Source organism: Electrophorus electricus, chromosome 2, assembly GCF_013358815.1.
Source record: "Electrophorus electricus isolate fEleEle1 chromosome 2, fEleEle1.pri, whole genome shotgun sequence".
NCBI classification, from domain to species: domain Eukaryota; kingdom Metazoa; phylum Chordata; class Actinopteri; order Gymnotiformes; family Gymnotidae; genus Electrophorus; species Electrophorus electricus.
The window spans coordinates 33,819,824-33,834,999 of record NC_049536.1 but is presented as its reverse complement, the minus strand read 5'-3'; the positions used below and the strand labels follow the sequence as shown (position 1 = coordinate 33,834,999).

Genomic DNA, 15,176 nt, shown 5'->3' with positions numbered 1-15,176 from the left:
TCTCTGAGTGTGTGTGCCTGAGTGTGTGTGCCTGAGTGTGTGTGCCTGAGTGTGTGGGGTTGTGTGTGTGGGGTTGTGTGTGTGTGGTTGTGTGTGTGTGTGTGTGTGTGTGTGTGGTTTTGTGTGTGTGTGTGTGCATATATGTATGTATTCCCCTATCCTTTTTAGACTCTCTTAACATTTGGCATTCTTCTCCCCAGAGAGATCTGAAATAACACTAAAATCAAGAAGTGCAGAGATAACCTATTTAAGTGGCATGTACTGGGCCCCTCCAGGGCCTCCAGTAATGCAGGGATTACAGACCACACATGCAGCTAGGACCCACCCTATCAGATTCACCAGTCAGCCCTCAGACAGCCTGCATAAAAATCAATTTTGTGTCATGTAGTTACTCATACACAGTGCAATATAATGACTATCACGTGGTGAGCAGTCATGGCCATAGTTCAAATATACTGACCCATAAATGAACATATACATTTATAATGTAGAAAAGCATAGACAATGGCAGTCTCTCTCTCTCTCTCTCTCTCTCTCTCTCTCTCTCTCTCTCTCTCTCTCTATATATATATATATATATATATATATATATATATATATATATATATATATATATATATATAACTATATATATAAAATATATATATATATATAGTAAATTAGTGCAGAGTCATATTGTGGTGGGTCAAGCCCCTTCTCTGCGAGAATGATCTGCTTTTAGTTCTTAGTTTAGTTTGTTTTTCTTAGAAACAGAATACAATGTGTCTATCTGCGTCTACAGTGTGTCTGTCTGTATCTACAGTGCTGGTTGTTGGTGTGGTTTTGTGACACTAGTGTACCCTGATTGTAATAACAATTTAGCTTATTATTGGTCTAAACAGTAGGATGCTAATTACTGTACTAAACAGTAGGATACTTATTTCAGCTGACAGCACTTAGTCAGAGTGATATCATTATGAAACTCTGAATGAAACCTGTTTGTGTGTGTGTGTGTGTGTGTGTGTGTGTGTGTGTGTGTGTGTGTGTGTGTGTGTGTGTGTGTGTGTGTGTGTGTGTGTTAATAGTATGCAAACCCCCACTGAGCGCAAATGGCTGTCACATCTCATTCAGTCAAAGGCCTCTTCTGATGCCTCCAGGGATTGTGAGTGATCTGTCAGGTACAACTCACGTTTGGACACGAATGAGCTCATTAGCAGATGTGAGGCTCTGCCCACTTACTGCATCAGCCATATTTAGACCAGGAACCCAGTTGGGAAGACACAACAATTAACAGGCCTCCAGAAATACCACTTCCCAACTGTAAAGAAAATTGTTATTATGGAAGTATAGTTTACTTGTTGCAGGTCAATTCGACAGTTGCCTGTTTGTCTGCTGAAGGTTTCTGTGTACACTGCATAAGAATGAAGAGAAATCTTTGAGATCGAGCTACACTGGTACCCCCAGGTCATCAAAATGACCATCTAAATTCTAATAATCAGCATATTTCTTTCTCTCTTTGATTTATTATAGAAATGAACAACATTTAGAACACTCACAGGTCATAAAGAGCACAACAGAAAAATGTGTTGAAAGGGTGACGATAACTGCAAGGCCCTGACGCTCGATGAACATTATCATTATCTTGTCATCTTTGGCAACAACCACTCAGTAAGTCCATGTGGACACCAATGAATGCTGTCAGAATTCAGCACTGAGATTTTGTAGGTAGCACCGAAATCTTCAGAAGGTGCGACAAGGCCTTCATCGTGTCTGCTCTTCATCAAGTCTGCTCTTTAAGGCACCAAAAGAACTGTTGGATAATTACATACATTGGTGTGTAGGCACAGTAATATATACAGGTGTACCCTTCGTTGTATATGAACTCTAAAGCCTCGGGTCTTCTCACTCTCCTACCACAAGGGTGGTTAAGGAGATGAACAGATTTATTTGACAGGCTGAGCAGTAATGGGTGAATAAGTGCTGAACAGAGCAGGCTAATGGGCTACGGGTTGTTACGCTTATCCGATGCTTCCGTGTATTATAGAACCACACACAGAGCAGCACACTGATTTAAACATAGAGATGAACGATGATGATTATGAGAGAAGGATATCACATGACAGAGTGGTTAGCAAAAGTGGGCCACTTATCATTTTGTGAAAACCTCTCGACACCTAACCTCAGCGCTTGTAAAAATTGTAGCACCTAATTTCCCTCATCGCACGTACAATTCATATGTTTGATGACATCTGGCTTGGTTTGAAAATACAAGACAGTCTTGAAATATTTAGTATTGCTACACACACACACACATACACACACACACACACACACACACACACACTCACACACTCACTCTCTCTCTCTCTCTCTCTCATTTTATATATATATTTATGTGTTTATCTATACATGCGCTCTCTCCCTTTAGTTAGTGCCTAGCTCCCTGGGGGACTGAGGCTTAAAGCTGCCATAATGCTAGAACGTCCCAAGTGTCTGCAGTGAATAATGGCACTGGTGCATCCCATTACTCACCGTGACTGATAACGCTTCCTTCTGAAGCTCGGCAGTGCAGAATAGATACTTACTCGTATCCGCTTGATCCGCGTCTTGGAGCACTTCTGGAACCGTATAGGGCGCAGACTGGAAATCAAACAAGTCCCTGGTGCCACTGCATGGCCCAAGGGGCATAATCCAGGGAACATGGGCAGGGAAAATGGGCCAGGGTGCATAATCCAGGGAGCATGGAGCACGGAAAATAGGCCAGGGCGCATAATCCAGGGAGCACGGAGCAGGGAAAATGGGCCAGGGTGCATAATCCAGGGATCATAGAGCAGGGAAAATGGGCCAGGGTGCATAATCCAGGGAGCATGGAGCAGGGAACAGGGTAGCAGGTGCTGCAGGTAGACCTTACATTAGTGACAACCTCCCAGCTCTGAACATGCAAATGACCTTGATTTGGAATCTGGCCAGCCCCGCTCTCAAAATGACCTTTTCACCTACTGTGGAATCTGGACATATTCTTGGTGGATTCTGGTTTAGAGGATCCTTTTCTCATTCTCCCACATCACTGTACATGGTGGACCCTCATCTGCATGGCTGCTCAACTCTCATTTCTCCGTGTCTTTTACCCCAACATGGGCGTAACGGGTATGACATCACCACTCTGCTTCCGCTGACTGATGGATGCATCGTTACTGCAATATTCTACCACTGAGCATCTGCCTGGCTGTCTGCTCTGTAAATGTCTGCAAATCTGTCATTCTGTTTCACACAAAGCCATACTTACCATAATGGATGACACGCCACATAAGGCCGTAGCTGACAAACACACAGAAACCTTGGTGAGGATACTGAATGATTTGTTTCATGGTATCCGTGGTGTGTTTGTGTGTGAGGGTCCGTCTGTAATTTAAAGCAAGCACTGTGTAATCCCCTTTGATTCTCTGACATCCCAGATTAGAGAAATGGTAGCCCTCAGTTCAGCTGGACTCTGATGAAGCTTCCTATCCCTCTTTACAGAATCGTAAGATAACATCTTCCTACATTTTAACCAGTTTGTGTTCCTGAAAGTGAGGAGCAGGATTCGTTCAATTCCCAGTGATGTCATCAGAGTCAGTATTCCGGTCTGTGCTCTTATCTGCAGAGTGATTATGAGAAGTTCCTCTGTCACTACTGATATATCCTAGCTGGGCAGATGTGGACAGGACTGAGGTGTGGATATGTGGAGAACTGCTATGATGTGTGGAGAAGGTCACAAACACGCCACAAGCTTCACAGGGTTTTGTCAGATGAGAAAGATGCGTTCGCACTCCACTCACATGTTGGTCGCTGTGATACAGTAAGATGGATCCGTATGGGGGCAAGAACTGGCTAGAAATAGAAATGCAAATGTTCTTTTACTGCATATACTAGTATCATTTAGGTTGTGATCATAGACACAGAAGATGGTCGCTCAGTGGTTGAGGTATTTGATTGGACGTACTCAAATCGTGTTCAATCAGAATTGTACATCGATTTGGATTAAAGCGTCAGATGAATGTGATGAATGTGGACGTGAATGTGAAATGTGACTGGCGGTGAAGACGGGTACCTCTGCATCTCAGCTGGATGCTACTATTACATAACTGTGTGTGCTTTTGTATGTGAGTGTGTGTGTGTGAGTGTGTGTGTGTGTGTGTGTGTGTGTGTGAGTGCATGCTCTAAATGTGTGTTTGCGCCTGTCCTGTGCTGTGTCAAGTCCCAGGAGGGCATTCTGAAGCACAGGGAATGACGTGGCGTGGGTTCCTTCCGTGCTTGGTGCGTGAGCTGTGGTGAAAGACGGATTGTGTAATCCTGGTGCCATCCTTGCTTTTCTGAGGTGTACTCAGCCTCCACTGTCTCCGATGAGCTGCTGTGTTCTTCTCTCCTCAGAAGTATCGGCGGTGCATGGCTGGTCTCCTGGCCCCTCCCTATGGCGTCATGGAAAGCGGCTCCAGCTCTGACAGTGAGTGTCCCCCTTCCTGGCATTCCACAGTCTTCCTGCGGAGTAGGGTTATATTGTATAAATCAATTTATGCTGTATTAATTACTGCTATCTATAATATATGTGATTCTTAAGGGCAGTGATATAAAAGGCATGCTATCTCAAATTAGCCTTAGCCAGTAGCTTTAATGAAATGGTAACGCTTCCAAATGTGTCTACATGATATGTATTGTATGTCCAGTACATAGGAGTGCTTTTATGGTCTGAGGGCTGAAATCAGAATAAAAGGGGAAACCTGATAAAATCAGTGTTTGTTTAAGTGTGTATAAAGTGCTCGGCTGAAGGAGAAGGGATGAGGGATGAGAGTATTAAAGGGATGTGTGAAGGGACACTAAATGGACTGTCTGTCCTGGAGGAAAAGAGCTTACTGCTGTAAGGTTAAGTGAGGAGCCAGCCCCTGTCCCCGACGTCTCACAGGACAGCACACAGGATGGCACACGTCCTATCCTCACACATCTTTGTCAGGAGCTTCATCTTCTCTGGCTCGCTGCCAATCCTTTACACTTTTGCCATAGTGTTTTTTATATCTAGTGTTGATTTCTACTTGTATTACAAATTTCTTTTACAAAGGCAGGTGTGTGTGTGTGTGTGTGTGTGTGTGTGTGTATTTGTGTGTGTGTTTGTGTGTGTTCACCTTCAGAGAAAATAATGTTTGCCAATATAACTTTTACAAATCTGGTTGTTTTCAACTGTGTTTCTCAGGAATGTCTGAGAAAGAAAAACTGGGCAACTGCCTCGGCTCAGTGTCCAAACATCTGAATCAGGTATGAACACACCCAGGGCCTCATGTTTGCCTGTTCACAGCTTGTAGCTCAAAATAATTCATTCATAAATAAAACTTTCATGAATATTCAAAATATTACATTGATGAACAGCACTTTCATGAATATTTGATGCAAGCTCTTGGCAGCCGTTTGTTTCCTATCAGATTTATATAGACTGTTGCTATATTAGCAGGGTGGGCTGAACTTCTCCTTATAATAGACTGACGCACGTGTGTGTGTGTGTGTGCGTGTGTGTGTGTGTGTGTGCGTGCGTGTGTGTGTGTGTGTGTGTGGTCACTGATGTAACAACGTCCTTTTCATTCCCAAGTGCCCTCAAAATAATGCAAGAACATGACGTTTGATAAATGTTTCACCTAAATATAAACTTGACAGTGGTGGCGTGTCCATCAGACTTCCTGCCCCTCCTTGGTTAGTGGTCATTTCCTCGCTCTCCTCAGGCAGCCTGTCACACCCCAGTGGATTTGCCGTGTGTGTGTGTGTGTGTGTGTATGCTGTCATCTTTGCGTGGTTGGACTTCCTTCCTCTGAATATCTCCCTCAGGTTGGAGCTGTGCACAGTTCTGTCAGGTTAATTCACTACGGCGTGAACATGGCCTTTGTGAATCAGCCACAGTAACATACTCACACATTAACACACACACAAACACACACACATTCACATATTTACACTCACACATTCACACACTCACACCTTCATTCACACATTCACACACCCACAGTCACACAGTGGTTAACATCCTGTTGCTGGTAGTGTGCTGATGAGTGCCATGGTGCTGTGTCTCCTACATTGTCCACCCCCCCCCCCCCCCCACACACACTGTTCAACTCCTTCATGGAATCAGCGTTTCATAATATAACCTCTGTTCATCGCAGCAGCAGGGTTGTTTTGCAGGACTGTCGTAAGCTGTGCACAGTCATGCTGTGTAGTTGAGGCAGATTAAATGCAATGAGTGAGTGTGGTGAATCCAACATTGTTCCTTAAATGTCATAGTCCTGTGTGTGTATGGAGAAGACTTTAAGACGCATTTAAAATTTAAGACGCAATTAAAACACATCACCCAAGGAAGAGACCCACCTTGTACCAGGAGTGTAGATTGCAGTCTGTTATGCATTATTGAACATGCAGATATGGAGGCTGCTTGCTCAGGGGGTGTGTACAGTCTATCCAGCGTTCCCCAAGAGACTGGAGGGGTGGGAGACAGCGGGAAGACAGATGGGCTGTGTGGAGCTCCCAGAGAGATGAGGGGGGGGGGGGATGTTTTGTCCAGGGTTCCTAGAGAGACTGGGTTTGGTAGGGATGGTCTGTCCCGAGAGACTGGGTTTGGTAGGGATGGTCTGTCCCGAGAGACTGGGTTGGGTAGAGATGGTCTGTGCAGAGAGACTGGGTTGGGTAGAGATGGTCTGTACAGAGAGACTGGGTTGGGTACAGATTGCCTGTACAGACAGACTGGGTTGGGTAGAGATGGTGGGTCCAGAGAGACTGGGTTGTGTAGGGATGGTCTGTGCAGAGAGACTGGGTTGGGTAGAGATGGTGGGTCCAGAGAGACTGGGTTGGGTAGAGATGGTGGGTCCAGAGAGACTGGGTTGGGTAGAGATGGTCTGTGCAGAGAGACTGGGTTGGGTAGAGATGGTCTGTGCAGAGAGACTGGGTTGGGTAGAGATGGTCTGTGCAGAGAGACTGGGTTGGGTAGAGATGGTCTGTGCAGAGAGACTGGGTTGGGTAGAGATGGTGGGTCCAGAGAGACTGGGTTGGGTAGAGATGGTCTGTGCAGAGAGACTGGGTTGGGTAGAGATGGTCTGTGCAGAGAGACTGGGTTGGGTAGAGATGGTCTGTGCAGATAGACTGGGTTGGGTAGGGATGGTCTGTGCAGATAGACTGGGTTGGGTAGGGATGGTGGGTCCAGAGAGACTGGGTTGGGTAGAGATGGTCTGTGCAGAGAGACTGGGTTGGGTAGAGATGGTCTGTGCAGAGAGACTGGGTTGGGTAGAGATGGTCTGTGCAGATAGACTGGGTTGGGTAGGGATGGTGGGTCCAGAGAGACTGGGTTGGGTAGAGTTGGTCTGTGCAGAGAGACTGGGTTGGGTAGAGATGGTCTGTGCAGATAGACTGGGTTGGGTAGGGATGGTGGGTCCAGAGAGACTGGGTTGGGTAGAGATGGTCTGTGCAGAGAGACTGGGTTGGGTAGAGATGGTCTGTGCAGAGAGACTGGGTTGGGTAGAGATGGTCTGTGCAGATAGACTGGGTTGGGTAGGGATGGTGGGTCCAGAGAGACTGGGTTGGGTAGAGATGGTCTGTGCAGAGAGACTGGGTTGGGTAGAGATGGTCTGTGCAGATAGACTGGGTTGGGTAGGGATGGTGGGTCCAGAGAGACTGGGTTGGGTAGAGATGGTCTGTGCAGAGAGACTGGGTTGGGTAGAGATGGTCTGTGCAGATAGACTGGGTTGGGTAGAGATGGTCTGTGCAGATAGACTGGGTTGGGTAGGGATGGTGGGTCCAGAGAGACTGGGTTGGGTAGAGATGGTCTGTGCAGAGAGACTGGGTTGGGTAGAGATGGTCTGTGCAGAGAGACTGGGTTGGGTAGAGATGGTGGGTCCAGAGACAGAAAAGGGGAGGACATGTACTGGTTTGTCCAGGTTATGCAAAGAGACAAGAGCGGGGGTGGGGGTGGTCTGAGGAGAGACTGGGTGGAGCAGGTGTGTGTGTGTGTGTGTGTATGTGTGTGTGTGTGTGTATGTGTATGTGTGTATGTGTATGTGTGCGTGTGCGTGTGCGTGTGTGTGCGTGTGTGCGCGTGCTGAGGGAGAGACAGTTTGTCCGTGGCTCCCGGACAGACCAGCTTGGAGGGGTGGAATGGTTTGTACAAACAACAATATTACTATAATCGCTGATTCTGCAAATAATGTCTGTAAATTGTAGTCTGTAACTATCACATAATCATGTCAGTTTTGCATCAGGCTTGCTCACTGTGAATAGAAAGTAGGACATATAACATTTTTAAAATAGAAATATGAAGATGCTAAAGATGTTTGATTATCTTTGGATGCAGCAGCAGGTGTAAACAGCCTGAGGTTTCTTTTGTCTCTCTGAAATAACCCAGCTGCGCTCTGCACAGTAAACGGACCTAATGCAGGACATTCTGCGTAGGATTACATTCAGGCGCATCCTCTGCGGGTCCACGTTGCTGCTGGAGTGTTTGGGGTGGTTGTAATGACCAGGCACTTTGTCAGGTTTCTAACACGGACCCTCAGACCTTCATGGATTATTGATGTGCTGCAGATGGCACTGTTAGGGCGGAGCAGGGTAATGCGACATACACACAGCTCTACTAGTGAACAGCTCTACTAGTGAACAGCTCTACTAGTGAACAGCTTTACTAGTGAACAGGAAGCAAACCAAATAGAGCGAGGAAAAGTTTGTGAATTCTGATCATATCACTATAACCAGCAGATAAAGCCAAGGATCCTTCTCTCTCTTTCGCTTTCTCACTCTATCTCTCTCTCTCTTTCTCTCTCTTTCTGTACTTTCATGTTTTTTTTTATACTCAGTCATTCATAGTTTGTCAGTCTTTGCCTCAGAACCTACAGAATCTATGTTTTGTTTCTCAGAAGTCGAGAACAACAAAACACTGCTAAACACCACGCCCACTTCAGCTGTGTAAGTCAATCACAGTCCTGCCTTATGCGGATCCCGGTGCTGAAAGCGATGTGTGTAACTGCAGGTACCATCGGAGAAGATCCTGTGGGCCGGTAAGGTGCTCAGGAATGCCATTCTCTCCCGAGCACCTCACATGATCCGAGACAGGAAGTACCACCTGAATACGTACAGGTGAGCATCTGGAGTGCAGGCTCATTCCAGAGTGGAACAGTTCACCCAGCCATGCTCAGGGTGTTTTTGTCTGTGCACACTAGTGTTTGTGTGTGTGTGTGTGTGTGTGTGTGTGTGTGTGTGTGTGTGTGTGTGTGTGTGTGTGTGTGTGTGTGTGTGTGTGTGTGTGCAGGCGGTGCTGTGTGGGCACGGAGCTGGTTGATTGGCAGATGCAGCATGGCTCCTGTGTTCACTCACGAGTTCAGGCAGTGGGGATGTGGCAGGTGCTCCTGGAGGAGGGAGTGCTCAACCACGGTCAGTTCCACCTGCATGTCCTGTCATACACAATTACACCTGCATGTCCTGTCATACACAATTACACCTGCATGTCCTGTCATACACAAGTACACCTGCATGTCCTGTCATACACAAGTACACCTGCATGTCCTGTCAACCACGGTCAGTTCCACCTGCATGTCCTATCATACACAATTACACCTGCGTGTCCTGTCATACACAAGTACACCTGCATGTCCTGTCATACACAAGTACACCTGCATGTCCTGTCATACACAAGTACACCTGCATGTCCTGTCAACCACGGTAAGTTCCACCTGCATGTCCTGTCATACACAATTACACGTGTATGTCCTGTCAACCACGGTCAGTTCCACCTCCATGTCCTGTCATACACAATTACACCTGCATGTCCTGTCAACCACGGTCAGTTCCACCTGCATGTCCTGTCATACACAAGTACACCTGCATGTCCTGTCATACACAATTACACCTGCATGTCCTGTCATACACAAGTACACCTGCATGTCCTGTCAACCACGGTCAGTTCCACCTCCATGTCCTGTCATACACAATTACACCTGCATGTCCTGTCAACCACGGTCAGTTCCACCTCCATGTCCTGTCATACACAATTACACGTGCATGTCCTGTCAACCACGGTCAGTTCCACCTCCATGTCCTGTCATACACAATTACACCTGCATGTCCTGTCAACCACGGTCAGTTCCACCCCTATAAGACATATATCATACAATATGATGTAGGGGAATAAAAATGTTTTTTTTTCTGCAAAATACCACTGGACAGTACACAGATTATTGTATGCCTTACCCTGCAGTAAATCCATGCCTTTAACAAGCCAACAAACATATAATATTGTAATCGAATCATGTTTTTGTCTCAGAGCTGTGTGACTGGCACAGGGCTGATAGTTGTGTCTGGGTATTGAGGCAGGCGTGATTTAGGGCCCTGTTGCCGTGTTGGCACGCCCATGTGTCTGACTCCAGTCCAGATCCAACGCCACTGGCTTGTTGCTTCTGATGAGTACTTGACAGGACATCTATCCCCAATCAACTCGCACAAGAGACACCAGTGTCGCAAAAACGCTCACTGCACTGCATATTATCGTGATGCCTGTGTGTGTGTGTGTGTGTGTGTGTGTGTGTGTGAATGTGTTTTAGTACAATATGCATAAAAGTACACTACTGTGATTATTTTGTTGCAAATACAATGCTGAGCATTTATGTAACATGATCAAAGACTAGACTGTCCTGCGCAATTTTGACCAAACATTTTGCAGCTACACATCATAGCACACTACACCATCTAATTGGTCAGGATGCTCCTGCACACAATAAAAAAGCACCCTATTGTTAGAGGGCTCATTTGCATACTGCAGCCTTTCATGATATCAGCACTACGGGTGTAACGATGTATTCTTCCTGAACCGTCATGGTACTGACTTTAAGGTTTGATGTTTGCAGTTGTGCAGAGAATACACATTAATCAGAGTAAAATACACAGTGAAACATGAACATGGAAACACATTCAACAGACTCACACAGATGTGCCAATCACTGACAGTTATGCATTTAGGAATTGTAAGTTACTTATCAAGATTGTAGAGATTGTAATGTTAGGAGTCTTGCCCGGGGACTGTTATTGGTGTTGTGTCATCTACCCAGACAGGGAATTCAAATCCAGTCACCCAAAGAAAAGGCAGCATTGTTACCCACTACACTGTACCAGTCAACCAATCACTGGAACTAGATCACAACAATAACAACAACAACAACAACAACAGCAACTACTACTACTACTACTACTACTACTCATCTGTACTGCTACTTGGGAAAGCAGACAGGGCTAGAAACATCAACGAAGCAACTGACATTTAGAGTTTTTAGCAACTGGCCAGCTTGAAATGTTGAAATAAAATTATATTATGTATTATTCATAATTATCACATAAAAATATGATCTATGTGAGAGCATATGGTCACTGTTTACATTTGACATTTTTAATACACTGCAGGCTGCACCAACTACGTCGGGGGGACTATATGACACTGTGTGGAACAAACTGCAAAATGCACTACTGTCCATTCAAAATAAACAGACAGAATCTTAGCCTTATGCACTTGGAGATTTGTGTTGCTTTGTATCCTTTATACCAAACTCGTACTGATCAATGATGTCCAAAACGTGGTGTGAACCGAACCGCGACATCTGTGCACATCACACCCCTAATTAGTACAGCAAAAGCCAGATATTGTGATAACAGTTAAGACCCAATGTATTGCGCCACACAGATCGTCCTGAAATATTGACCAGTGCTGCTCTGTGTGTTGTTCTGTAGTGGATCAGGAGCTGAGTTTCCAGGATAAGTATCTGTTCTACCGCTTCGTGGACGACGAGCAGGACGACACGCCTCTCCCCGGTGACGAGGAGAAGAGGGAGAGTGATGAAGAGCTGCAGGACATCCTCCTCCTCCTCTCTCAGATGGGCCCAGACGCACACATGCGCATGATCCTTCGAAAACAGTATGCTGCTGCCTCAGAAACAGGAGTGATGTCTCGGGCTTGGCTGTCATAACACTCCCAAGGGCAGAGATACAAATAGGAGAGCTTTGGGAATTTAACTGATTTCTATCCACTGATCCCTATCTGCCTTCCTGCTAAGACTAGTGAATCTGGAACCAGAGTCTGATTATTTCTGGTTATTTCTGTTCTTGTCTGAAAACTTCACTGAACGGTTCAATGCGCTTTACCGCATGTCCTGTTCATCCATTTAGAGTTAAGAGTTTGGATGATCTCTCTCTTTCTCTCTCTCGCTCTCTCTTTCTCTCTCTCGCTCTCTCTCACTCTCTCTCTCTCTCTCTCTCTCTCTCTAGGCCTGGCCAGAGAACAGTAGATGATTTAGAGATAATTTATGAAGAACTGCTGCATATAAAAGCTTTGTCACACCTCTCCACTACAGTAAGTGCAGACACTGCTGTTATGTTAAATGGCCTCGATGCAACCCTGCAGACCACTGAGACCCCCCTTACACTTCCAACCCCACACATGAACACACACTCTTCATCCTCACTATTCTAACCCCACACCTCTTGTATAAGATACTGTATAGAAGTGTAGTCTTCTTGGTTAATTACTTGGTGAATAACATGCCTTGATAATATTAACTAAATATACTAGGAGATTAAGACATTAAAATGGAATAATCTGCAGTCCATAGAGAAGGAGAACAACAGTGATATTCAGAGATGTTAGGCCTCTGACATCTGGTCCAAAAATGGTCCAAAGAGTGCATGTATAATGAAAGTGATAGAAAAGCAAAGGCAGTCCTGCATTTGTTTGCGTTCTCTTTGTTCTCAGGTGAAGAGAGAATTAGCAGGTGTCCTCATTTTTGAGTCCCATGCGAACGCAGGAACTGTCTGTGAGTGTCGTGGCTACATTTGCTTTGGTTGACCTCACTGACCTTCCTGATCAGAGCAACACTTTCTGTGCTGTCTTAGATTAGCATAGTAAACTGATTCAGAGCCATAATAATCCCAGCTCATTTGATTTGGCTTCTCTCTGAGTGGTTTTCTGGCTTCTGACTGTTGCTCTGTGTTTGTCTTTGGGGTTTTTTCATGGTCAGTGTTTAATCAGGGCGAGGAAGGAACCTCATGGTACATCATTCTGAAGGGCTCAGTTAACGTGGTCATCTATGGGAAGGTGAGATCACATGACTTTCCTTTTAAAATGACCGGCCAAGCCCCTAATCTGTTTTAAAGATGGCCAGATTATCCAATTAGAGCTACTTATTACTATCGATCAGTGCGTGCGTGTATGCGTGATGTGTGCGTATGATGTACGTGTGTGTGTACGTGTGTGTACGTGTGTCGCAGGGCGTGGTGTGCACACTGCATGAGGGGGACGACTTTGGGAAGCTGGCGCTGGTCAATGATGCGCCACGGGCAGCGTCCATCATCCTGAGAGAGGACAACTGCCACTTCCTGAGAGTGGACAAAGAAGACTTCAACAGGATCCTTAGGGTGAGGGGACAGGATGCCCCAGGGCTGCCATCTATCACCGTGTGTTTCTGTGACATAAAGACATGAGTCCTCAGTACTTTCTGATACTCTAATGAGTACTTGTTCCTGTTCAAAAAATGCTTTACTTTCTGGTGCATTTCTCTGTCTCTCCTGTGTCCTGGTTTCTCTCTCTCTCTCTCTCTCTCTCTCTCTCTCTCTCTCTCTCTCTCTCTCTCTCTCTCTCTCTCTCTGTCTCCTTTGCTCTGCTGTTGTCTTTAATTCAGTGTTATTCTGCCTACAGACTCTAAAACAGGAAAATTCCAGTTGCTTACACAATGGCCCTTGGTTTAGGAAAACCAGAGCAGCATCTAACCGGATAACCTGTGTGTTAGTGAGGGGAACTGTGTGTGTGTGTGTGTGTGTGTGTGTGTGTGTGTGTGTGTGTGTGTGTGTGTGTGTGTGTGTGTATATGTGCTCTTCAAAGCAAGGGCTGGATTTATTAGTAAGATAGTCAGTAAGTAACATATGTGTAATTTGCATAGATTATAAACATTTACATAACTAATTTTCAATAACTCATAAATAAATAACCTCAAAATGAAGTTACCTCATTCGCAACAACTATGACTAGAGCTACACATTTATTAATATCATTTATAGGATAGGAGCTGCTTCTTAACAAGGTTTTTGTTGGATAAAAGCTCCCTCTGCTGGTACTTTCACAACATTACAATATTCGATTCTGGTCACTCTGAAGCTAATGGAAAATTTTGATATATATTTTACTCTGAGCATAGAGCCCTACCTCTATAACATACAGAGGATTAGTGTCTGATAGCAACCACATTCTGTGATGATTGTGATACTTTTTAATTTATTTTTAATCTTAGGCTACACTTTGATTACGGTTGTAATCTACACAGTGCAGTGCTGTAAGCAGGAGTGTGTGTGTGTGTGTGTACACTGATCTCAGGATTGGCCTCAGTTAATGTGCTGACACATTACAACTCTCTCTCTCTGCTGCATTCACAGCAGTGTGAATCCATCATGTCGATCCTGCTATTTAGTCATTCAGTCCTTGCATCGGTGTGTGTGTGTGTGTGTGTGTGTGTGTGTGTGTGTGTGTGTGTGTGTGTGTGTGTAGGACGTAGAGGCAAATACAGTACGACTGAAGGAACATGAAGAAGATGTTTTAGTTCTTGAGAAGAGCAGCATCAGAAGTTCCAGCCATGCCGGCTCCTCGCCTCTCAAGTACATCTCTCTCCATCTCTTTATCTCTCTCTAGCCAACATTTGCTCTTTCCTTCCTTTATTCTTTCATTCTCTCTCTCTGTCTCTATCCCTCTATCTATGAACTATTTTCTTGCAGGCACTGAGCAGATCATGCTAATGAAATCCTCTGCTCCAGGTACACTGTGATGTCAGGAACGCCGGAGAAGATCTTGGAACACTTCCTGGAGACCATGAAATTAGATTCCCAGTTCACAGAGTCAGGTATGTTCAGCCCCGCTAGCACACACAACCTTTCGCGTTCTGAACAGACCCGGGCCTCACTTCACTTCTGACAGTGTTAAAGCAGTAAGCATCGCTTTTATTTATGTTAACTGCTTTCATTTGGCGGGACGTTCGTCTTTTACCCATATGACTACAGTCGACGGCTAAGTGAGCGCAGTTAATGGCTACTAGTGAATTTTACACTGCGCTGCCCGTGTGCGAAGCGGCGACAGCGAGTGCCTTCCTGCCGAGAGCCACAGGGGGCTGTGGGTGAGG

At 45.4% G+C, this 15,176-nt stretch overlaps 1 protein-coding gene across 3 annotated transcripts in view; it reads left to right on the top strand.

The window, feature by feature from the left end:
- The window catches only part of rapgef4 (Rap guanine nucleotide exchange factor (GEF) 4), a 46,818-nt gene that overhangs the window by 20,346 nt on the left and 11,296 nt on the right, over positions 1-15,176 (top strand). For 2 of the 3 annotated variants that reach the window (XM_027027548.2, XM_027027549.2), the window contains 11 exons: positions 4,390-4,462; positions 5,204-5,265; positions 9,005-9,111; positions 9,284-9,405; positions 11,749-11,932; positions 12,283-12,367; positions 12,767-12,827; positions 13,032-13,108; positions 13,282-13,428; positions 14,552-14,658; positions 14,815-14,900. In XM_027027548.2, the coding sequence (XP_026883349.2) occupies positions 4,390-4,462; positions 5,204-5,265; positions 9,005-9,111; positions 9,284-9,405; positions 11,749-11,932; positions 12,283-12,367; positions 12,767-12,827; positions 13,032-13,108; positions 13,282-13,428; positions 14,552-14,658; positions 14,815-14,900 (1,111 nt within the window). Of the gene's footprint in view, positions 1-4,389; positions 4,463-5,203; positions 5,266-9,004; positions 9,112-9,283; positions 9,406-11,748; positions 11,933-12,282; positions 12,368-12,766; positions 12,828-13,031; positions 13,109-13,281; positions 13,429-14,551; positions 14,659-14,775; positions 14,901-15,176 lie in introns of those variants that run through there. The other variant, XM_035536066.1, reaches the window with a different exon arrangement.